At 42.2% G+C, this 25,670-nt stretch overlaps 1 protein-coding gene across 2 annotated transcripts; it reads left to right on the plus strand.

Annotated features, from left to right (window-relative positions):
- Positions 1-25,642, plus strand: LOC135558707 (dual specificity testis-specific protein kinase 2-like). 2 transcript variants are annotated; one of them, XM_064992762.1, is made up of 11 exons: positions 1-473; positions 2,465-2,772; positions 9,530-9,651; positions 11,729-11,777; positions 14,578-14,724; positions 15,067-15,149; positions 19,544-19,628; positions 19,763-19,846; positions 20,099-20,185; positions 20,342-20,480; positions 21,732-25,642. In XM_064992762.1, exons 2-11 carry the CDS (start codon positions 2,545-2,547, stop codon positions 22,685-22,687), a joined length of 1,980 nt encoding a protein of 659 aa, XP_064848834.1. In that variant the 5' UTR covers positions 1-473; positions 2,465-2,544; the 3' UTR covers positions 22,688-25,642. The 2 variants fall into 2 exon arrangements, with proteins under 2 accessions (XP_064848834.1, XP_064848835.1); XM_064992763.1 differs by having other exon boundaries at positions 2,526-2,772.
- Positions 25,643-25,670: the final 28 nt, after the last annotated feature.

Raw genomic sequence — 25,670 nt, forward strand, 5'->3', positions numbered from 1 at the left:
TGTTGAAGGAGTCAGACAACACTGCGCAGCAGAGCTGTCAAACAGTTGAAATATCTAACCACGGCAGACGGCAATTGTGTCTTACTAATGAGAAAACAAAATGCCACATAAGGGGGACTGTGAGTTTACGGTTTGAGGTCAGCGATACTTCGTGTAGTTAGCTGGAGTTACTTCGGCGTTGGCTACATAACTTCTAGTTTGTTAGCGAACTGGAGTGGCTAACGTTAGTTAGCATCTCGTCTTGGACTGTTGACAAACTAAACTAGCTAACGGTATCTAGCTACACCAGCGAGCTAGCCAACTAACCACAATAAAGTTAGCCGGCTAGATAACGTTACTCTACCAGCTCGTTCATGGGGAGTATATCAAATAGCCTGCAAGTTATTATTGCAGTGAGATGGAACTAAGTTTGGCCTGTTTCATCAAGTTGTTGAAGAGTCCATCATCTCATCGTTTTAATGACACACGACAAGGTAAGAACTCTTGATAACTCTGCCATTGCTGCCAGCATGCGAGGTTGCTAGCTAATTTAGCAAGCTCGTTAGTTAACGAAGCCAGCCATTCAAATTAACTAACAGTAATGTGACCATTTAGTAACTAACTAGACAATCATTTGGTCAGCATATTGTATCCAAGCTCAAGATATATTCGTTGCTAGGTTATAGGTTGATGATTCCAGATCAGGAGAAATTGGGCCCTCTCCTATGAACAAGACTCGGTCATTATTTAAAATCTCAGGAATGTCAGGTATGCTGTTGCCATCCCTGATACGCACCATTTACAACAGATAAGGCTCAGATATTGAAACTAAGAATAACTCGTATGTGGTGAATGCAATTCGTTGACTAGCTATTTCACAACAGAAACCTAACAATATTATCATTTATAGGCCTATACATAATGCTTTCTGTTTTCTACCCTCACCCACTCATCCCTTTTTTAATGGGGATTATCAATCTTGCACTTCCTCATAACCAGCTGACCCTCCTGTTAGGATGATTTACAATATACACCTTTTATTGTAGCCCATTTACACAGCTGTATAGGTTAAAAAAACATTGCCTCAGGGGACCACAGGGATGTCCCGTCTGTTTAAAAAAAAATTATTAGTGGCCCAGCCCTCTGTTAAAATACCTCCACTTTTCCTTGCGGAGTCCCTTTTTATAGTTGAGTCTGCGGTGTATCACTTTGGAAGCATGCATTATGTCCACACTGGCCTTACTGTTTTTCACCAGTTATGAGGTGTAGCTACTGCTGAGATGCTAGGGAGGGAAGTTAATGTTTAGACTGGAGAAATCCCTTTTTGCCTGTATACAGTAGCCACAATGTGGCTGTGGAAGGTTTGAAATGACATCCGTTATTTATATTGTTTCTGCTTTGAATGAAGGGAAATGTATCTTCTTCTTTTTTTTTACCCAGACAAGGCCTAGCAGCAATTGAAATGGAAGAACTAACTCATATGTTCTACATTCATTCTGCTTCTGAAAAGCTGATTTGTTTCAAGGGGCTATTTTACTCATTCTTGGCAGTGGGTGTTTTATCATTATCATACAAATGCTAATTGGCAAAGATGCTTTTAGTAGTAGAGGAGGATAACATCCTTTTTAAGGATACGGCTCAAGCAGCAAAAAGATCCCTGAACTGGACGATTTGATTTCAGTTGTTTGAGTTTGGGATTGGATGGGGGATGGGAATCTCACAAGAGGCTGAATTAAATATAATTATTTTCCCAGAGTTTAATAGATTCTCTCTAGTGAAGTCACTAACTCAAGAAAAGGGGAGGACAACCAGCCCTTTGAGTAAACTCAGTAGACCTGTGCATGCTGGTAAAATCAGGGGTCCTGAATAATATAAATCAAAGGGCTGCTTCCTATGATCATTACTATGGGGTTCTTATGTCTCCTTTTATTCCTGTTCATGGCTCCCTGGTTTGTTTTGGATCCCAGTCTTGTACTTTAGCTTTATCTTGGCTTAATCTCATATAATTGGACAACCAATCCCTATTAGAGCCATTATTTGTGAACTTGTTGAGAGTGGTGGGGTTGGAGCCCTGCCGTGTGTGTCTAAGAAGATTGACCTTATCTAAAGTAATGCTTTTGTCTTTATTTTTTGTCTTGCTTTTTGTCTTGTTGAGGGAAAAAAATTAGGAAATGTTAGAGGAATGTGTTAAATAGATTAGGCTCATTATGCCCCTCATGGCAACACGACATATTCCATCTTAAATGAACGACATGCGTATAAGATCACACCAAACACACTTATGAGTTACAATACTTCAGGGGTACTTGCATCACCATTTTTTTCCATACAGATGCTACAGATAAACAGATGCTACGGATAACAGCTGAAAATTGTCATCTTTTTGTGTTTTCTGGCTGGTCTTCTGCAGCCTGTAAACCACCCAAACACACCATTTCCTCAGTCTGCCTGTTGAGATAGGATTTTTGTGTTTCTTTCCCCTTAGGGCTGTAAAGGGTTGCAAAGGAGTTGTCGAAAATGTGAAACTTTCATTGAGTCCTCCACAGAGTTCACAGTGAAGAGGCAATGATGGATCGGAACAAGCGCAACTCCATCGCCGGCTTCCCCTCCATGAGGCCTGACCGGCTCGATGACCTGGATGGTGGAGGAGGAGGGGAATGGGCCCCGTCTCAGGTGGGAAGAGTGTGCCCCTCATCCTACCGTGCCCTCATCAGTGCCTTCTCCTGCCTGACGCGCCTTGATGACTTCATTTGCGAGTGGATCGGCTCTGGCTTCTTCTCAGAGGTCTACAGGGTGAGTTTGTTATGCTTGACCTGAAATGCAAGAGGTTTATGCCTGGTAGGTGTTGTAATTAATTCATATCAACACACAGTCACCTCAAGTTATTGGTACCCTTGATAAAAATGATAAAAACAGACTATAAAAAAAATAACTGGTAAAATAACGGATAAAAAAATAAAATAAAAATAAAGAACACAAATACCAAGCTATCTTGTATGCTAAAAAAAAGGGAAATTATTTTATATGAATACGATTGCTCAGAGAAAGAGATTTTGTACCAAAACAAATCTCAGATTATTGGCATCCCTACTTTAAATTAATCTAAGCTTAACCCTGTGAGATATACATGTCCTAAATTGCATCATGTACCTAAAAAATGTGTTTCTACAGGCAGACACATTTTTATATGTATTTTTTCACTTATTGGCCTTTTAACCATGATTGGTTAGAAGATCGATGTGTTTGGTCAAAAATTTTAATTTGTGGAAAAATAATTGGGCTGACATTTTGAGATTTGGTTGTACATTAGCAGTTTTTGTCAGTCACTTAGCCCATGTCAGCAGCAACAACAACAAAAAATCGATTGGTTATTTAGTCTAGCTAGCCATCTAAACTTGTAGTCATGGTCATAATCACGGTCGAATTATTGCCCGGGGGGGGGAATTGATTTTGTTAGTCACTCTCTCTCAGATATCATATTAACTGCAAACATTTCTCTCTGCCCCATTGGAAAATTTTGTAGAATTGCAGGAAATCAACTCTAAAACCTTGCAACAACATTTCCCTTAGGGCCCCCAAAAGGCTAGGGCTGGCTCTGACTGCATGTGTGGGTATGGATGTGGGTACTCAGTCCCGTGAGACATTGTAGCTCCTCATGATAAGTTATGATTTTTTTGTGACCCCACCCCCTGCAAAGTTGCTTATCCCTACTGTAAAGCAATGGTGTGTCATTTCACTCCACCTATCCGGTGTGTGACAATAAGGACACACACCGGATTACTTAGAAACCTATGATCTCATACACTGAGTTCAGCCCTCATTCTATAATTAAATATGTCAGTGGTCCGCAATACAGTTAGCTAATACATTGACTTCTGAACAGAGTAGGAAAACCCTGCACCTCCCTCCAAACCACCCAGAGATGTTAGGTTATGGACCGGCCCATATTGAGGTCAGACAGGCCCTTAGAGCATGCAGATACTCATGTGGCCTCTCCCTATTTCATTGATCGGTTCTCTCACAATGGACTGATTTGGGACGAGCGAAAAGCCCTTCTATATTTCCATGTCGATGTGGTTACACCTCAGAGAGCTCCCTCTGAAGAGATTTAGTGATGGGACTGGTAGTTAGGCTACAATGGCGCTCGGGTAAGTGCTGTATCGTAAATTACACTAACCCAACCTGACAGAGTTGGTACTCGCACAGAGATGGCTGTTGACATCTGATAGGTCAAATCCTTAACCTGACCTCAAAACATCAGTAAACTGCCTACATTAACTTTTGTTGTAACTCCTGTTTTCATTTCCTCCACCCTCAGCGATCTTGGAAGTTAAGCCTATTTGCATTTTTATTTTCAATGCAATTAGTTGTAGACTATAGAATTCAGCCCTACCTACTGAAATCAGAGTATTCTGTTTTTGATTGCACAAGTACCACAATAATGTCAGCACCCACCCATGTCCCATCTTGCATCTTAGCCATTTTTTATTTTATTTTACCTTTATTTTACTAGGCAAGTCAGTTAAGAACAAATTCTTATTTTCAATGACGGCCTAGGAACAGTGGGTTAACTGCCTGTTCAGGGGCAGAACGACAGATTTGTACCTTGTCAGCTCGGGGATTTGAACTTGCAACCTTCCGGTTACTAGTCCAACGCTCTAACCACTAGGCTACCCTGCCGCCCCAAAGATGACCCCAGATGGAACAGAAATAGAATGCTGGGCAGTTTACATATCTAATAGTAAATGATAACCTCAGTTCAATTGAAAGAAGTGAAGGTGTTGCTAGGTCTGGAGCCATGCGGCACAGTGTAGGCTATTGCCTGCCTCCGAGCATGGTCACAGCAGTCTGCCATGGGACCGCTCATTCACTGCTCATTGAATTCAATGGGTTAATGCACACCACTCACACAGTACCAATCACTGACTTGGTGGGGGGAAGGGCAGCGTGTAGGCTCCTGCCCCAGGCTGTCTGAGGGGAAGTAATTACACCATGTATTTTAGGGAGGGAATGCCCATCCAACTTCAACATGATTGGGGGGTGCTGCACCACATGTATTCCTCTTGTTGAACAAATGCTAAATACATTTCTTCCCCTATTAACCTGAACGCTCACCCGCGTTATAAACGCTGTTTGATCCTTGGGGCCATTATAATGTTATAGCATCATCTGTTTCTAGTGATGCACCGATATTACTTTTTTGGCCGATACCGATATCTGATATTTTCCTTGCCCAAAAAAATGATACCGATTATTTTACCGGCCTTTTAAGCATTCTAGTATAGTTAACACACACACACACATGGACATCGCGGTTTAAGGCACTGCATCTCAGTGCAAGAGGTGTGACTACAGTCCCTGGTTCTAATCCAGGCTGTATCACATCCAGCCATGATTGGGAGTCACATAAGGCGGTGAACAATTGGCCCAGCGTTGGCCGGGGTAGGCCGTCATTGTAAATAAGAATTTGTTCTTAACTGACTTGCCTAGTTAAAGGTTACACAATATACACACACACACACCACACTGACCAAATGTTATTTTGTTGGCATTTACGTATGTCCCCATTAACAGTAAAACATAATAAAAACCTATTTCTGTCACTTACTTGCTGTGCTGTTTCGTTGATAATTTGTTCAGTCACTTCATTCTCAACCAGGATTTCATCATACATGTAAAGCATTGAAATTTCAGCTTTCTCTGTCCATGGCCTCTCTTCCTCGGTGCGCACTTTCACTGTGTATCTTGTGCAGCTGTGTATGTAACATTTCATGTAAACCCTGTTTCTTGTCTGTATCGACGTAGCGGTCCTTTTACATAGCATCGAGCATGGTGGCAACCCAGTAAAGAGAGAATGCCACCGAATGGCTTGTTCACAGCCTGTGTCGGCAGTTTTGTTGAACAGGCGTTTCAGTGCCATGACCGAGGGTATCACGTCTGCTGCAGGCACAGTTGATGAGCTTATTTCTCGAGTCAGTTGTTCAAATGGAGCGAGCTAGTGTGTTCATGTTTCCAAGTGTCAAACATGTTCTCAAATGGCATTGAAATGGCAGCAGTGGTATGACAACCAGCACATTCATGAGCATACAATATGACTTTCCCCAGTACGAAATCCTCGACGACCCACTACTGTTAGACTCTGCATGCCAAATGTCAGTTGTGAAGCTAATAGCAGTGACGCTATTACTGTGTAACTCCGGTAGGGCAACATCTGAAAAATAACGCACTTGGTATTGTGTACCGGTGCTCGACCACGACAGAGAACGGTTGATTGTCAAGGGCAATGAATTTCATTATCTTGGCGTTAATGGATTTCGCCTTTGAGTTGTCTTGCTGAAATGTTCTTACTCTTTCAATGACTGTTTGACTTGTTGACTGCTCGATCCACACAACGGACATTGTGGGCTAGGTTAGGATTGCTGTGTTGCACGTACAGCGCAAAATTTTACATGGTGTCATTACTAGAGGTCGACCGATACCGATTATTGGAGGACCACAAAAAAAAGCTGCTACCGGTTAATCGGCCGATTTTTATAAAAATAAAATGTGTGTGTATATATATATATTTGTAATGATGACAATTACAACAACACTGAATGAACACTTATTTTAACTTAATATAATACATCAATAAAATCAATTTAGCCTCAAATAAATAATGAAACGTTCAATTTGGTTTAAATAATGCAAAAACAAAGTGTTGGAGAAGAAAGTAAAAGTGCAATATGTGCCATGCAAAAAAGCTAACGTTTAAAATTCCTTGCTCAGAACTTGAGAACATATGAAAGCTGGGGGTTCCTTTTAACATGAGTCTTCAATATTCCCAGGTAAGAAGTTTTAGGTTGTAGTTATTATAGGAATTATAGGAATATTTCTTATTCCTATTTCTTATTCCTATCTTTATATACCATTTGTATTTCATATACCTTTGACTATTGGATGTTCTTATAGGCACTTTAGTATTGCCAGTGTAACAGTATAGCTTCCAGGAACACATCGACAACAGCCATCCTCGAAGCAGCATTACCCATGCAGAGCAAGGGGAACAACCACTCCAAGTCTCAGAGCGAGTGACGTTTGAAATGCTATTAGCGCGCACCCTGCTAACTAGCTAGCCATTTCACATCAGTTACACCAGCCTAATCTCGGGAGTTGATAGGCTTGAAGTCATAAACAGCGCAATGCTTCAAGTATTGCGAAGAGCTGCTGTCAAACGCACAAAAGTGCTGTTTGAATGAATGCGTACGGGCCTGCTGCTGCCTACCATCGCTCAGTCAGACTGCTCTATCAAATCATAGACTTAATTATAACATAACACACAGAAATACGAGCCTTTGATCTTTAATATAGTTTTATTCTTTCAGTGAAATACGGAACCGTTCCGTATTTTATCTAACGGGTGGCATCCATAAGTCTAAATATTCCTGTTACATTGCACAACCTTCAATGTTATGTCATAATTACGTAAAATTCTGGCAAATTAGGCGGCCCAAACTGTTGCATATACCCTGACTGCGTGCAATGAACGCAAGAGAAGTGACACAATTTCACCTGGTTAATATTGCCTGCTAACCTGGATTTCTTTTAGCTAAATATGCAGGTTTAAAAATATATACTTCTGTGTATTGATTTTAAGAAAGGCATTGATGTTTATGGTTAGGTACACATTGGAGCAACGACAGTCCTTTTTCGCGAATACGCACAGCAACGCAGGACACGCTAGATAAACTAGTAATATCATCAACCATGTGTAGTTAACTAGTGATTATGATTGATTGTTGTTTTTTAATAAGAAGTTTAATGCTAGCTAGCAACGTAACTTGGCTTCTTACTGCATTTGCGTAACAGGCAGGCTCCTAGTGGAGTGCAATGTAATGAGGTGGTTAGAGCATTGGACTAGTTAACCGTAAGGTTGCAAGATTGAATCCCTGAGCTGACAAGGTAAAAACCGTTCCTAGGCCGTCACTGAAAATAGGAATGTGTTCTTAACTGACTTGCTTAGTTAAATAAAGGTGTAAAAACATTTTTTTAAATAAATCGGTGTCCAAAAATACCGATTTCCGATTTGTTATGAAAACTTGAAATCGTCCCTAATTAATCGGTCGACCTCTAGTCATTACGTCATGTACCTACATTATATAGGTATGCACGTCAGCTTTGACATTGGTTTTGCACATCGCCGTTAAACTAGACATTGGGCCGATACCGCTGTTGGCATTTTTAGCTAATATTGTCCGATTCTGATATATTGTGCATCCCTAGCTGTTTCCAGTCTTTTCCACTCGAGATGCTATGGTTCTGGCTCATGTGATGACTTGGGCTTTATGAGTGCAATGATATTTACCCTTGTTGCTTGTCAGTTTGATTTGTTGTCTCACTTAATGGACCCAAATATTTACTGTGTAATGAGGTTTCCATATCTGTCTAAGCAAAGGGACAATAGATCTACATTGCTTTGAAAATGCATGAAATCAATGGAATGATCTGTTTCTTAGACTGTGTCGTGTTAACATGACTAGGTATTGACTAGCTGTAGAGACAGATTGGAAGTGCAGGGCCTTGCTGGAGCAGCCTATGGGTCTTTGTTTGAGCCAGACTCTTCTCTTTTCTCTCCTGGTGGGGAAAGAGTGTGAGTGGGGAGGGTCTAGAGGAGGCCATCTGCTGCCTGCTTCTCTACTCCAGGGAAGAGGAAGGCTAGCTCCTTCTTTGTACTTGAACTTCAAGAGTGGCTAAAGAAGCATTTGTCACTGGAGAGACTGATCCAAATGCTTCATAAATAAGGCCTAGATCGGTCTGCTTCCTTTTTCTGTACCTCAAACTTCCTTTTATCTCCTCTCCAACAGTGTTGATATACAACTCATATCTGTAGGAAAGTGATCATAGTGATTAGGAAAAATGTAACATGCACAGTATATAACCATTTATATGCATCGTATCTATTATTGTACCTGCAGACTTTGACCTGTGGAGCGATTTAGTATATTCTTAGTGACTGTTGGTTTCAATGTCTTAATATTTCAGCTGGAGGAAGTGAGCAGTAGCAGATCAAGCTCACCATTTTCTCACCCTAATTCATAACTTCCTGTGGTTATGGCCCTCTGAGAAAGCATATCAATCCGACTTAAGCTTAGCGATATACAGAGAGTTCTGTATTGTTGTAGGTGTTCGGCTATGTATTCTCTACCAAAGCATAGCCTACATTTTCTTAGCCTCGGCTCACTGTTCCTTCTCGTGCACAACTGTGGATGACAGTCAGCCACTTATCTTTGATCACATCAGAGATAATGCTGCAAGGAAGGCTAGTAACTGACCTCGTTCACAGTAGAAATAGGGAGTCAGCAGGTCTATTGCTGTGGTTTCTGGATTTGGAATGAAATGTTAGAGCAAGTCATGCTCCATGATCTTGGAATATTGATCATGTTTTGAGAGTAGTGTCCTTATTAGAAGGGAATATTGATGAGGGAGCTGTATGGTTATAGAGAGAAGTGTATATTTTCAGTGTAACCTCCTAGATATCGCCTAAATGACCGGATTGTTGTGTTTGTTGCAGGTGCGCCACAGAGTGTCGGGCCAGGTGATGGCTCTGAAGATGAACAAACTGAGCAGTAATCGAGCCAACATGCTGAGAGAGGTCCAACTGATGAACAGACTGTCCCATCCCAATATCCTCCGGTGAGTTCCAGGAAACAAAATGATGTCTACCACTAACTATATTCAGCATCATTTTTCTTCGGCACACCACCATCATCAATATTTTGTATAGTTTGTATATCGATCTGTCCATTGAAGAAACATAAAATTCCTTCTGCAATATTATGCAATGGTGTTGAATTAATTATATCTCAAGGGGATATAAAAAATTGTGTAAAATACAGGGATAGTGAAGTTGAGTTATGGTGCCATATTCATAAGTAGTCTTATTTTCTTATGGACTTCTAGCCTAATCTGTCGTTTTTAAATGTAGTTTTTTTAGAATGTGACGAAATATCAGTCATTTTTTTGATTTGGTTCTGTAGCTATTTGTCAAAATGACATTTGCCTTTCTAATGGAATCAGTTGGGTGACCTTGATCTCCCTGATTCCGCAGAAAGCAGGTCAGAAATCTATTAACAATGGTTTTCTGGAACGACATCCTGAGTTTGGATTTCATTGACATGTACGCCCTTTCCTTTTTCACTTTCTTCTCACCAAGGCTGTTTTATTTTCGTATAGCTTTGTGAGCCTGTAAAATGGGCATAAATATTTGACCAAACCCATCATGATGGGACATAGTGTTCAGGATACATAATTGTATGACCAGCTATTTCTAATCTGTGAATTTAATAACCTCATGGATTAGGCTGGTCGAGGCTTTGCATGATCCTGGAGGTTGTTCAAGTTTCTCTGTGATTCCTGCCATTCTGAACACGCGATGTGTCTCTGTACTGGATGATATTCTACAGAGCTCACATTCTGCTGTAGGTGGTGGGTGGGAAAGAGAGAGTGTCTGTAAGTGCTGTGCCACAATCACAGCTTTGTTGCAGCCAGTTCTGTGGGGGTGGGCAGACGAGCATGAGGGGGCCTTTGTCTGAGGAGCCCTTCGAGAGCCCACAAAGTCTCACGTTTATTGGGTCATAACTCTAGCGGCTCCAACACTCGCTGTGCATACGGCCTGGCCCGTGTGTTAGGATATTGATACAGGCAATTTGTGTAATTTAGAGGAAAAAAAGACTTGACTGTGACTCCGGCCTGTTTAGATTTGTAATCAGTATCTCAAGAAAAGAGAGGAAAATGAGATTGAATGCAGCTCAAGAGAGTGAACCTTGTTTTCCCCCTGAAAAAGACATTCTTGTTTGCACCTCTTGTCTTGTCTTGCAGCCCACCAGTGCAGAAATATTTAACCATTTCCACACCAAGAGCATTGTAATTTTTATCTCAAAAGGACTATGTTGTGGCCTCCCGGGTGGCGTTGTGGTCTCTGGTAGCTGTGCCACCAGAGACTCTGGGTTCGCGCTCTGTCACAGCCGGCCGCAACCGGGAGGTCCGTGGGGCGACGCACAATTGGCCTAGCGTCGTCCTGGTTAGGGAGGGTTTGGTTGGTAGGGATATCCTTGTCTCATCGCGCACTAGCGACTCCTGTGGCGGGCCGGGCACAGTGCGCGCTAACCAGGTTACCAGGTGCACAGTGTTTCCTCCGACACATTGGTGCGGCTGACTTACGGGTTGGATGCACCTGTGTTAAGAAGCAGTGCGGCTTGGTTGGGTTGTGTTTCGGAGGACGCATGGCTTTCGACCTTCGTCTCTCCCAAGCCCGTACTGGAGTTGTAGCGATGAGACAAGATAGTAACTACTAATAATTGGATACCACGAAATTGGGGAGAAAAGGGGGTAAAAAAAATTAAAAAGGACTGTTGTCCTTCGGCTAGATTGACATTTTGTACAACCGAGGCTGCATTTACACAGGCAGCCCAAGTCAGATATTTTTTCCACTAATTGGTCTTTTGCCCAATCACACCTGACCTGATTGGTCCAAAGACCAATTAGTTCGGAATGGGCTGCCTGTGCAAACACAGACATGTATACACAGCCCACTCAAATGTTTTTTATCTGGACCCCCATAGCTTAGTCATGTCAATATAGATCAAGATTCTAAAAGAAATTGGCAATGTGAGAGAAGCACAACAGGAAATATGTCTCCACCACATGTATCACTGTGGTAGTTACATGGAAACATGACTAGTCTTATTTTCTTTGTTTTGTCTTCCTCTAGGTTCATGGGTGTGTGTGTTCAGGAAGGCCAGCTCCATGCTCTGACTGAGGTAAGAGGAACCATTGTTCTTCTTTGTGTCTTCGAGCCTCCTATAGATGGGTATCTCCGGCGTAGGCTGACTGTTGCTGGCTGTCACGTTTCAGGTTGGAACGTTGAGACACTCTGTTTTCTTATTCAGTTTTCTGTCCACTCGATAATGGAATGTGATTCTAGAAACGTGATGGGTTCACTAGCATCAGTATTGGCCGAGATGTGTTTTGCTTTTAATGTAGCTAATACTGTCATATTCCCCTCTGAGTCATGTTGCAGGACAGTCAGTTTGATGTTATATTACATGAGTAAGTCTCAGACAAGTAGAACCCTCTAAAAGGTAGCGGTGTGAATATAATGAAAAGGTGTTTGACTGTGTGCCCAGGGGTTTTTCTCAGGTGAACATTGACACATCACACAGTATAGGGACCTGTAATTGAAAGAACCTTGTGTTCGCCTAAAATAACAGTTTACATGTGCACAAATAAAGCTGTGTGTGTTGATATTCTCAATGAGCAGCCAGGGGATGGGTTCCATTAGGGCTAAGGTTTGTTTTCAAGCTCATCTTATTTTTAACCCGTGTGTGTGTCCATGCTCTCTTGTTGCTAATGATTAGCGTTGATTAGTTAGGGAAAAAGCTTTACGACTGTCTGCCACATCACATTCACCCAAGCACTCGTGTCAAGTGAGCGATAGCAGGAAGTTATCCAATATGTGGATCCATGGAGATGAAGAGGGAGGGAGAGAGGGAAACGTCTGTGATACCACTCTCGCAGTTTATCGGTTCTGCTCACCCCACCCCCAGTCTCTTGGGCTTTGATGTCAGCAGCCTAAAGCCACAGGCTGTGAATACTGAAAACACTGCATCGTGTGGTTATGTTTTGTAGCTACTGCTGTGTTATAAGAACTAGCTGCTAGCTACCAGTACTGTTTACTCTGACTGGATCCTGAATTTAGCGATGGGCCTGACGGACCTCCATGGTAGGAAATGAAGAGTCAAGCTGCTGTGCAGCCACAGGCTTAGATACAATCACTCCTCCGTATATAAAGCTCCTTGGCCCCGTTGGGTTGGCACAGTAACCTCCGCACTGCTTTCCCACTGCTTGATAGATCTAGGCTACACATTAGGCAAATACCGATTTAGGAGCATTATAATCTGGGTAATCCATGACCCACTTGGGGATTACAACATTATTTGAAGATGCTTGCAGTGGTCACGAGACAATGAAATACCCATTTTCTTTCCATCTTTCTTAGCTTTTTCCCCCCCCATAGTACCCCGGATTTTATTTAGTTTGAGGAAAGTTTCCTCAATATCAGTTGAGAAATTCTAAGAATAGCATCCGTGTAGATTTGTTACTCCATGTTAAGACATTTCAACTTCCTGGGTTTTGCCCCCCTCCTCCTATTGTCCACTACTCCTGCTGTCTCTGATCTGTGATCACGTGTCAATGGCTTCACACTCCCTTCTCTGGATGACAAGGTTTGGGGTGGAGGTGGGGTGATGTGGCCTTATAACCTAAAACAGGCCTCCCTGTGTGCCTAGCATTGGCCTACGCTGCTTCGCTCACTCCTCTGATCTGGAGAGTCTCGTCTATAAACCTACTGGATGCATGGAGTGGATCATATCCACACTGACCGACTGGCAGCCAGATTTGTCTGGGCTTCACCCATTTAGGGGAGGCTCCTAGTGGAGCATTAGGCATGCAGACGACAGATGCAGGGGGGCTACAGAGGAATTTAAGGTAAAGCCAACGTAATCCTCTCCTGCGTCTGGGATTGGTTTGGGAATGGTCTGCAGGGCGGGGGGGGGGGGACAGAGGAGGTAGTGGAGAGGGCCTTACAGCATGGGGGGCTTTTAGTGCCTAAGCTTAGACCCATGGACATGAATATCCAACACACTTGAAGTTAATTTGTTTCACTGGTATCGCATGCATATCCTGTGGTAAACTATAGGCCTACCTGGACAGTATATTGTCTAGGTTGACTTATTATCAGGCCGACTTCAAACATTCTACCTGAACAAAGGTAGACTGAAGCACAGGTCAAAAGTGAGTGACGTTGTAACCTCTTCACTTTGGGACCCAATTCTGCTCACTAATCCCATTAAACGGTATAGGCTATGTTCATATATTGTCATATTGACAAGTTCCAGCTGTGTGAACACAGACACTTTTGAGTTATGTTAACTTTCCTAAGCCATCAATGAAGTCATTGTGACAGTTTGCCAAGAACTAAAACACAACAGTCTAGAACCACTGGGGAGGCCCAGAGAAATGAGGTCAGTCAGTCTGTCTTACACTCTTCGTTACTCTTGTCCACTTTCATTTCTCTCTGTAATTAATTGTCACCATAGTAGTTCTGTATATGGGACAGCCAAGCCGGTCACGATGAAAGCTGACATGCACAACGTAAAAGAGAGAGCTACTTTCTAGCACATTCCCACTTCACTTTGCTTTCCCTGCACACAGTCCCGTCTGTGTCTGTCACTGTCATTGTCCCCAAATGTGCCTGGCATTAGATTGATGCTATGTTTAGAGCGCTCAGAGTAACTCAATTGAGTTCTTTGACCTGTCTTTCGGAATGGAGTGGTGTGTAGAGTAGCCCCAAATGACCGACAGGATGCTGTAACAATGACTTGACTTATAGTGCAGTACCTTATCTCTACCTTTTTATATAGGGTACACACAGTAGGCCTATATATGGAAATTGAATTAAAGATAATGTGCATTTAAGCCATACTAGTAATGTGTACTTTTGTACGGAAGCCTAATTTTAATAATGGGAGCATTGTGTTTTCTCTCTCGACCTTTCTGCAGTACATCAACGGTGGGAACCTGGAGCAGCTGTTGGACAGCAACAAGCCTCTGAGCTGGGCTGCCAGGCTCAAGCTGGCCTGTGAGATCGCCAATGGCCTGGGCTACCTGCACTCCAAAGGCATTTTCCACCGGGACCTAACCTCCAAAGTGGGTGGCTGTTAACTGTGGATGGATGTGTCCAAAATGGCAACCTATTCCCTACATAGTGCACTACTTTTCTGGTGCAATATATAGGGAATAGGTTGCAATTTCAGATGCACCTGTGTCTCCTTTCTACAACCGAGATAAGAATCATCGATCGAGTCAGCCTTCATATACAGCAACACGCGCTTCAGTTTCTGTTCTTCAAACCTTGGGAGTTGGAAACTGGTTTTCTGCAGAGTACATAAACACATCTTACAATAACATTATCTGGCTAAATCGGCGGCTTGTGCATGTGGGCTTTGATGGAAGCTGATGATGGAATGTATGCTCACTGTTTATCCTCAGAACTGCCTGATCAAGTCTGAGGAGAATGTCTACACGGCAGTGGTAGGGGACTTTGGTCTTGCTGAGAAGATTCCCAACCAAGAGTAAGTCATTTCCACGGAAACGCTTATTTATCAAACATGATCATGACATGATCAAGACTCAAATTGAATCCCAAAGTTTTATATATTTATATATATATATATATATATACATATATACATATATACATATATACATATATACATATACACACATATACACACACAGTGCCTTGCGAAAGTATTCGGCCCCTTGAACTTTGCGACCTTTTGCCACATTTCAGGCTTCAAACATAAAGATATAAAACTGTATTTTTTTGTGAAGAATCAACAACAAATGGGACACAATCATGAAGTGGAACGACATTTATTGGATATTTCAAACTTTTTTAACAAATCAAAAACTGAAATATCCAATAAATGTCATTCCACTTCATGATTGTGTCCCACTTGTTGTTGATTCTTCACAAAAAAAATACAGTTTTATATCTTTATGATTGAAGCCTGAAATGTGGCAAAAGGTCGCAAAGTTCAAGGGTGCCGAATACTTTCGCAAGGCACTGTATAATCACACACACGGTTGAAGTCAGGAGTTTACATACACCTAAGCCAAATACATTTAAACTCTGTTTTTCACAATTCTTGACATTTTAATTCTAGTAAGAATTCCCTGTCTTAGGTCAGTTAGGATCACCAATTTATTTTAAGAATGTGAAATGTCAGAATAATAGTAGAGAGAAAGTTTATTTTATTTCAGCTTTTATTTCTTTCATCACATTCCCAGTGGGTCAGAAGTTTACATTCACTCAATTAGTATTAGGTAGCATTGCCTTTAAATTGTTTAACTTGGGTCAAACGTTTCGGGTAGCCTTCCACAATCTTCCCGCAATAAGTTGGGTGAATTTTGGCCCATTCCTCCTGACAGAGCTGGTGCAACTGAGTCAGGTTTGTAGGCCTCCTTTCTCAGGGCTTTGTGATGGCCACTCCAATACCTTGCCTTTATTGTCCTTTAGCCATTTTGCCACAACTTTGGAAGCATGCTTGGGGTTATTGTCCATTTGGAAGACCCATTTGCAACCAAGCTTTAACTTCCTGACTGATGTCTTGAGATGTTGCTTCAATATATCCACATAATTGTCCTTATGATGCCATCTATTTTGTGAAGTGTACCAGTCCCTCCTGCAGCAAAGCACCCCCACAACATGATGCTGCCACCCATGTGCTTCACGGTTGGGATGGTATTCTTCGGCTTGCAAGCGTCCCCCTTTTTCCTCCAAACGTAACGATGGTCATTATGGGCAAGCCGTTCTATTTTTGTTTAATCAGACCAGAGGACATTTCTCCAAAAAAGTGTGATCTTTGTCCCCATGTGCAGTTGCAAACCGTAGTCTGGCTTTTTTTATGGGGGTTTTGGAGCAGTGGCTTCTTCCTTGCTGAGCGGCCTTTCAGGTTATGTCGATATATGACTCGTTTAACTCTGGATATATATTGTACCTGTTTCCTCCAGCATCTTCACAAGGTCCTTTGCTGCTGTTCTGGGATTCATTTTCACTTTTCGCATCAAAGTACGTTAATCTCTAGGAGACACAACGCGTCTCCTTCCTGAACGGTATGACAGCTGCGTGGTCCCATGGTGTTTATACTTGCGTACTATTGTTTGTACAGATGAACGTGGTACCTTCAGGCATTTGGAAATTGCTCCAAGGATGAACCAGACTTGTTTAGGTCTATATTTTTTTCCTTCTGAGGTCTTGGCTGATTTCTTTTGATTTTCCCATGATGTCAAGCAAAGAGGCACTGAGTTTGAAGGTAGTCCTTGAAATACATCCACAGGTACACCTCCAATTAACTCGAATGTTGTCAATTAGCCTATTCAAAGCTTCTAAGGCCATGCCATCGTTTTCTGGAATTCTCCAAGCTGTTTAAAGGCAGTCAACTTAGTGTATGTTAACTTCTGACCCACTAGAATTGTGATACGGTGAAATAATCTGTCTGTAAACAATTGTTGGAAAAAGTACGGTAGATGTCCTAACCGACTTGCCAAAACTATAGTTTGTTAACAAGAAATGTGTGGAGTGGTTGAAGAACAAGTTTTAATGACTCCAAACTAAGTGTATGTAAACATCCGACTTCAACGTGTGTGTGTGTGTGTGTGTGTGTTTATTTATTATTTCAGATTTGCTCCTTTGAGTCAGTCCAGTTAAATCTCTCTGTACGAAATGAATGTGGGACTGGGAGGTAAAGGGATGGACAAGTGCCAGTAGAAGGGGGCCATTTGATTAGGAAGGAACATGAAGTACTGTTCAGGTCAGGAATAAACTGGAGCGCTCGGCTAATAATACCAGAGCAGGTTAAGAAGGCCCCGCTCTCTCCTGGCTAGGACTTAGTACATATGCCTTGCAAAAGTATTCAGACCCCTTGGATTTCATCACATTTTATTGTGTTACAAAGTCGGATGATTCAAATGTGTTTGTCAATTGTTACTCAACAACATACACAATTCTCTGTCAAAGTGGAGGATTTTTATTTTATTAATACAAAATTAAACGACTACAATATAGCCTTTCTACAAGTATTCAGGCCCTTGGACTCACTCTGTGTGAAATAATAGGGGTTGACATAAAAATCATTATGACTACCTCTTCCTCTGTTCCCCATGCATACATCTGTAAGGTCCCTCAGTCAAGTATTGAATTTCAAACCCAGATTATTTCAAAATCTTTATCAAGAAGGGCAGTGATTGGTAGATGGATAATAATAACAAATCAGACATTGACTCTCTTTAAGAATGGTCTAGTTACTAATTATGCTGTGCATTATGTATTAAACCACCTAGACAGCTCAAAGGTAGTCATCATTCTTAGCTGCCGTACAGGAATGAAACTGCTTAGGGATGTTACCATGACATGCTGACCACACAGCTCGCGTTACTTGTACGAGCATTGCAAAATGTATTTACACATACATGTTATTCAATAATTTCATCCAAACTGCTCGTCTGCATTGAGGTGGCAATGCACCTGAAAGTTGGTTGCCAACCTCCATATAAAATCCAAAGAAGAAGACTGAAGGAGGAAATATTACTAGAAACTACCCTTTTACCCTTTTATCTGTGGATTAATTGTCAGAGTAGAGGACCTTGTGCATTTCAGGTAAAATAACAACCCAATGTTTATCCTAGGACAAATTAGCTAGCAACAGCAAGCTAGCGGGCTAAATGGCCATGAATGTTTCGACCTGTCCCCAAATGAATATAGGTGGTTCAGAGCTCATGTTGATATTTGAACCTTTGCGTCCTGATTGCATCTGGTGTGGCTGGACAAAATCAATATGCACGTGGACGCCCGGTCTACTCGGCATGTGAGGCCATTTGATGATTTTTAAAATGGCTAGAGTTCATTGGCTGTGATGAGAGAGAACTAATGGATCAACAACATTGTAGTGACTCCACAATAATGACATAGTGAAAAGAAGAATACAAATATTCCAAAACCTGCATCTTGTATGCAACTAGGCACTAAAGTAATAATGCAAAAACACATGGCAAAGGAATACACTTTCTGGCTTAAATGCAAAGCCCTATGTTTGGGGCAAATCAACACATCACTGAGTAACTGCTTCCTTATTTTCAAGCATGGTGGTGGCTGCATCATGGTATGGGTATTCTTAACATCGGACAATGCTGGGGAGTTTTTCAGGATTAAAATAAACTGGATAGGGCTAAGCACTGGCAACATCCTAGAGGAAAACCTGCTTCAGTCTGCTTTATTCCAGAGACTGGGAGAAGAATTCACCTTTCAGCAGGACAACTTACGACCAAAGACCAAATCTACACTGGAGCTGAAGACTGTGACGGTTCCTAAGTGACCAAGTAACGGTATTGACTTAAATCAGCTTGAAATACTATGGCAAGCCAAGACTTGAAAATTGCTGGCGAAGCATGATCCCCAACATCATGACAGAGCTTGAAGAGTTCTGAAAAGAATAATAGGCAAATATTGCACAATCAAGGTGTGCAAATCTCTTGGAGACTTACCCAAGAAGACTCTTCGCTGTAATGGCTGCCAAAGGTGACTCTAACATGTGTGGACTCAGGGAGCTGAATACTTATGCAACGACTATATTTTAGTTATTACATTTTTATTAGTCTTTAAAAAAAGTTTTTTTTCTTCCACTTTGACATATTTTGTCTGGATTGTTGTCAAAAAAAATACAATTAAATCAATTGTAACACAATTAAATGTGAAGAAATCCAAAGGGGTCTGGATAATTTTTTGCAAGGCACTGTACCTGATCATGAATAGACTTGTTCCTCAAAACAGTCATGGAGAAGGAACATCAAATGTTTGGTTTGTCTGCTAATTGTTGTGATAAAAATTAATTGCATTATTCTCTCACCCAAAATGCATAACCTCCAGTCTAACGTCTTTCTTGCTGTACTTGTGTTGTGCCTGCAGTGGTGAGGGGGAGAAGCTGGCAGTGGTGGGCTCTCCCTTCTGGATGGCTCCCGAGGTACTGAGAGATGAACCCTACAATGAGAAGGTAGGTCCCTGACTTCTGAACTCTAAACCTTGACCTCACCCTGAACTAAACCGGACCACTTGTCTCCAACAACCCCCCCCCCAAGCTAAGAACTCACCTTGAATGTCTGTCTCTCTGTTTTCTTCCGTTTCCAGGCGGATGTGTTCTCCTACGGTATTGTCCTCTGTGAGATCATTGCCCGAATACAGGCCGACCCCGATTACCTTCCTCGCACTGAAGTGAGGATTGTTCCGTTTCCTCTGTCCTCTATCGCCTTGATACATCCTGACATTACATAAGACAAACACTCATTACACTCATGTCTGGTCTAGTTGACATGATGTTGGCACCGGGGGTGGTTTAGAAGAGCACAGGTCTTTCAATATGTTGGGTTAGATGCCAAAAATAGATGAACATGGATAACATCCCAAAGTATGGATTTCCTGTCTGACCTCTCCCCCTACTCCCTCTCTCCTCTCCCTCCCTGATAGAACTTTGGCCTGGATTATCATGCCTTCCAGCACATGGTAGGAGACTGTCCTCATGACTTCCTACAGCTGGCCTTCAACTGCTGCAACGTGAGTCTGCCCTCAATCTCTTAATTATTCCAAAACACACGACTGCTTCCAAAATGTGTATTTGATTGTATGGAGAAAAAAAAACTAGTAACATAATCTGATTTAGTAGTACCCCCTTATCTTGTTTGACCTGGCTACTCTATCCCCTCTCTCCAGATGGACCCCAAGCTGCGGCCCTCGTTCCCGGAGCTCGTCAAGAGGCTGGAGGAGATCCTGTGTCGGTTGAAGGCAGAGGAGTCTGGACGAGAGAGGATCCCCCTCAGTGGGGAAAATGACAAGAAGACCATCCCCAAAGGTGATGTCTCAATCACCTCATATCTACAGCCCCTTCAGAAGACTGACTTCCAAGGCAGTGGGACTGTTTTATTCATTCTCGAGTTGAATTTTATGAGGATAGCATAACATTAGCATTATCAAAACCACAAACATCACCACCAGATGAACTCCCTAAAACAGTTACAACAGTGTAAAGATGCCCCTCAGTTACCACTTTACCTTCAATGTCCACTACACATGATTTTGAAGTCTGTGATCTAGTATTGCAGATGCACTTGTACAGACATTAAAAATTTGCCTGACATTATTGGTTTTCATAGTGGCAACTCCCCCTGACTGCAATGTGTTCATCTACAGTCCTGCACCACTTGACACCCAGTTTCTTGCACAGTGTCAAGACTGCACAGTGCAGACAAATAGTTTCTTGGAACCAGGAAGAAGCTGTAAACCAAGCAGCAGTGAGGCTGCCAGTAGCTGCTCCACATTGTAATCTGCCTGTTGCGTATCCCCTAGGGTTGCCTCCCAAATTACACCCTTTCCCTTTATAGTGTACTACTTTTGACCAGGGATCACACTATATAGGGAATAGGCTGCCATTTTGGATGTAGCTCAGGTCTACTCTAAATAGGTCCAGTGGCAAGCCAGGGCTGTCCTTTCCCTCCTAGCTCTGTCCCAAAGAGTAATTTACTTTACCCAGTCCTTTCCTCTACTGTTATGATAGTGTTTGCTTGCAGGTTCAAGTTGCCTTACTACAATTTAACATGACGTACATTTCTAAGCTCTTAAGTGTTTCTCAAACACCCGATTTTGTGAAACAAAGAATAAGCTATAGTAATGTTTCTAAGTGGGAACCACCATGCACACAGAGAGTATGTTGTAAATCATTTGTCTTTTCTCAGATTCTATTTAATTTCTAATTTGGTTCATGGGAGTACCGGTTCTGGACTTTGCTTTTGTTTAGCTAGTTTTCCTTCCTCGGCCAGTCACTCCCTCTTCACTGTTTGTGTATCTTCGGCTTCCCAGTCCAATTTAGTATTTCTACATTATATCTTATAAACAATTTGCATATGTTTCCCATAATGTTTCCACCTATGCAATTTACTTCAATGTAAAAATTTGACTGTGCCTTGTTAGTTTCTCTTGCCTGTACTGTCGTTCTTGGCTTATATTGCACCCTGGTGGTTACATTGGTAACTTACACTTCATAACAATCCCATGTGTTGTGAGGAAGAGATGTTTGACTGTTGCTTCTCTCTCCCTCTCTCTCCAGGTCCAGGTGAAAAGGTCCAGGGGATTAAGAGGTTAAACTCGTTGGGTCTGCAGGACGACAAGATCCCTCCCAAATCACCACGTCCTCATCGCAACATCTGGCTCTCCCGCAGCCAGTCAGACATCTTCTCCCGCAAGCCAGGCAGGAAGGTCAATGTCCATGACCCTTACTACAACCCAGGCCCCAGGGCTGTGCCAGGGGCCCGCAAGATCAACCCCTTCAATGCCCGTGAGGACCTGTGCGGAGGCAAGATCAAGTTCTTTGACTTGCCAAGCAAGTCCGTGTTCTCCCTGATGTTCGACTTGCACTCTCTCCAGGACAGCGTGTTTTCCTCTGGGACCCAGACCCACTCTGGAGCCCCTGTCCACCCAGGCATGTGGCAGGAGACCTGGTTCACTGGCAGGCAGTGCCGCTCTCTGCCCGCCTCCCCCCAGCTGGCCCTCTCAGATGGCTCCTGCCCCCCGACCTCCTGTCCCATCTCTGCCACTGTCTACAAGTGTGACCCGGCCCAGCTGGGCCAAGAGGTCAGGCAGAAGGTGCTCAGCGCCTGGGCCAGGAAATATGCTGTGATAGAGATCCCGCCGTACCATGGAGGTCAAGAAAAGGTAAAGAAAGAGGAGGAGAACAGAGTAGATGAGAGCTGGCTTCCTTCTCCCATGCCCAGTGACAGTGCAGAGGCTATGGACTGCTCTAGCAGCCAAGGGAGCCCAGTGGAGGACAAGGACAAACACTTCTACCCCATGCAGGCCCAGAATGGAGGACCAGTGGAGGACAGTAGAGGCGTGGTGTCTATGTGTGAGGAGATGGAGGCTGAGGACCAGGAGGGCATGCAGCAGCAGCAACAGACCTCCTGTTCCACTGTCACCCTCAGCCCAGCCACAAACGGAGGCCATCTGAGTCCCATCGTACTGGTGCCATGTACGGCCATACACGCCTCCACAGAACTGCCATCTTAAGTGTGACATCTAGGACTAAACAGGCCATGGAGAAAAGGCGCTTTGAGAGAGACACTCCTCAGAGAGACCCTCAGTTCATCTTTATCGATGCTTTGCAGATAGATTATTTTTTCAAGATTGTTTTTATTTAATATACTGAAAAGTGCTTTTTTTTCTTCTTAAAGTTGTCCTTAAACCAGGGTTCTTCTAATTCCTTGATGTTATTTGTGTGTATGCTGGTTTTAAATCACTGCCTACTCCTTGATGTTTTATTGTGATTATATTCTGCCCCATAGGGAAATGCATGGAAGTACATGTACAGTTGAAGTCAGGAGTTTACATACACCTTAGCCAAATACATTTAAACTCAGTCTTTCACAATTCCTGACATTTAATCCTTGTAAGAATTCCCTGTCTTAGGTGAGTTAGGATCACCACTTCATTTTAAGAATGTGAAATGTCAGATTAAAAGCAGATAATTATTTATTTCAGCTTTTATTTCTTTCATCACATTCCCAGTTGGTCAGAAGTTTACATACACTCAATTAGTATTTGGCAGCATGGCCTTTAAATTGTTTAACTTGGGTCAAATGTTTTGGATAGCCTTTCACAAGCTTCCCACAATATGTTGGGTGAATTTTGGCACATTCCTCCTGACAGAGCTGGTGTAACTAAGGTTGTAGGCCTCCTTGCTCGCGCACGCCTTTTCAGTTCTGCCCACAAATGTTCTATAGGATTGAGGTCAGGGCTTTGTGATGGCCACGTCAATACCTTGACCTTGTTGTCCTTAAGCTATTTTGCAACAACTTTGGAAGTATGCTTGGGGTCATTGTCCATTTGGAAGACCCATTTGCGACCAAGCTTTAACTTCCTGACTGATGTCTTAAGATGTTACTTTAATATATCCACATAATTTTCTGTCCTCATGATGCCATCTATTGTGTGAAGTGCACCAGTCCCTCCTGTAGCAAAGCCCCCCCCACAACATGATGCTGCCACCCCGTGCTCTACGGTTGGGATGGTGTTCTTCGGCTTGCAAGCATCCCCCTTTTTCCTCCAAACATAACAATGGTCATTATGGCCCAACAGTTATATTTTTGTTTCATCAGACCAGAGGACATTTCTCCAAATAGTATGATCTTTGTCCCCATGTGCAGTTGCAAACCAGTCTGGCTTATTTATAGCGGTTTGGTAGCAGTGGTTTCTTCCTTGCTGAGTGGCCTTTCAGGTTATGTCGATAAAGGACTTGTTTTACTGTGGATATATATACTTTTGTACCTGTTTCCTCCAGCATCTTCACAAGGTCTTTTGCTGCTGTTCTGGGATTGATTTGCACATTTCGCATCAAAGTACGTTCATCTCTAGGAGACAGAACGCGTCTCCTTCCTGAGCGGTATGACAGCTGCGTGGTCCCATGGTGTTTATACTTGCGTACTATTGTTTGTACAGATGAATGTGGTACCTTCAGGGGTTTGGAAATTGCTCCAAGGATGAACAAGACTTGTGGAGGTCTACAATTTATTTTCTGAGGTCTTGGCTGATTTCTTTTGATTTTCCCATGATGTCAAGCAAAGAGGCACTGAGTTTGAAGGTAGGCTTTGGAATACATCCACAGGTGCACTTCCAATTAACTCAAATGTTGTCAATTAGGCTATCAGAAGCTTCTAAAGCCATGCCATCATTTTCTGGAATTTTCCAAGCTGTTTAAAGGCACAGTCATCTTAGTGCATGTAAACTTCTGACCCACTGGAATTGTGATACAGTGAAATCTGTCTGTAAACAATTGTTGGAAATATTACTTGTCATGCACAAAGTAGATGTCCTAACCGACTTGCCAAAACTATAGTTTGTTAACAAGAAATTTGTTGAGTGGTTGAAACACTTTAATTGGAGTCATTAAAACTAGTTTATGTAAACTTCCGACTTCAACTATACATATGAAAGTAACAAATCTAACACTCTTAACATGGAGAAAGGGTTGTGGTCTGAATGAAAAACGGCATACTCACTGCCTTCCCAACATTGAGATCCCTGCCTTAAGATTCATTGTGACTGGTAGTATTTTTGTTCTGGACGATTGTGCGTTTTAGATGAACGAGTCCAAGCTAAGGTGTAGGGAATAGATCCTTACCATTTTTATTAAAGGGTTAGTTAATGAGTGGTTTACCAGACTACTGAGGTCTCTTGTGAAGACTAATAAAAATGTACATTACAGAGCATTTAAACAGTAAACTTACCAGTAAAACAAGTTTGTTTAAATGTACACCCCCACGAGCACTGGAAATGTGATCGTTTGTACGTACCTTTAACATTTTGAAATGTTTGGCAGGCCTATATGTTGGTGTGCACATTTTTAAAGGATTGTTTTTCAGATGACTGCTTAGAGAGAAACTGGTTCAGAATCTACCAAAGTATAACTTTATAGCTCTATGTATAGAGGAATGTGTCAAGTGTGGCTTGAATGTGTGATCCACCACACTTTTGTCAGCGGGTCCTATTTTTGGTCAGCAGCTCCGTTGGGTATAAGCTGTGCAAACAGCACTAGTTGGTGTGGATGGCTCACTCACTTGTGCTTTGGTTCATGACTCCCGTGGCACCTGTTTTGATATACTGAAATACTCCAGTCAGTAACTACTTTAATAGGAAATTGCACTTAAACGAGAAACATTGTTCTTTTCATCACTACATTTCTATGCAATAAATGTAAACTGTGTCAGGATTGTTTTGCATAGAGGATCTATTTTGATATTTATAAAAAGATACATTTCACATCTTACTGCTTTGTATGCAGTTTGTCTGGATGCAATGTTGTGATATTGATTGTGCAAATTCTTTATTTTGTTGTTATTCCCCTCCAGTCTTGGCTGATTTATGAACATGTATAAGCAGAACGCTTGTTTTAATCCAAATCTGGTTTGAGTTGTACTTTGTTTAAGGAACATGTTCCCAATCGCTTAAATAAATGTTCATATTTTGCTTCTTTTGGTGACCCTATAAAGGTAGT

This window comes from Oncorhynchus masou, chromosome 17 (genome assembly GCF_036934945.1).
Source record: "Oncorhynchus masou masou isolate Uvic2021 chromosome 17, UVic_Omas_1.1, whole genome shotgun sequence".
NCBI classification, from domain to species: Eukaryota; Metazoa; Chordata; class Actinopteri; order Salmoniformes; family Salmonidae; genus Oncorhynchus; species Oncorhynchus masou.

Bases quoted from the DNA above. Each gene is read 5' to 3' on its own strand.
- LOC135558707 (XM_064992762.1), top strand. From the start codon at position 2,545: ATGATGGATCGGAACAAGCGCAACTCCATCGCCGGCTTCCCCTCCATG. The intron at 11,778-14,577 runs GTAAGAGGAACC...ACCTTTCTGCAG, and splicing joins AGCTCCATGCTCTGACTGAG to TACATCAACGGTGGGAACCT. The intron at 15,150-19,543 runs GTAAGTCATTTC...TTGTGCCTGCAG, and splicing joins GAGAAGATTCCCAACCAAGA to TGGTGAGGGGGAGAAGCTGG.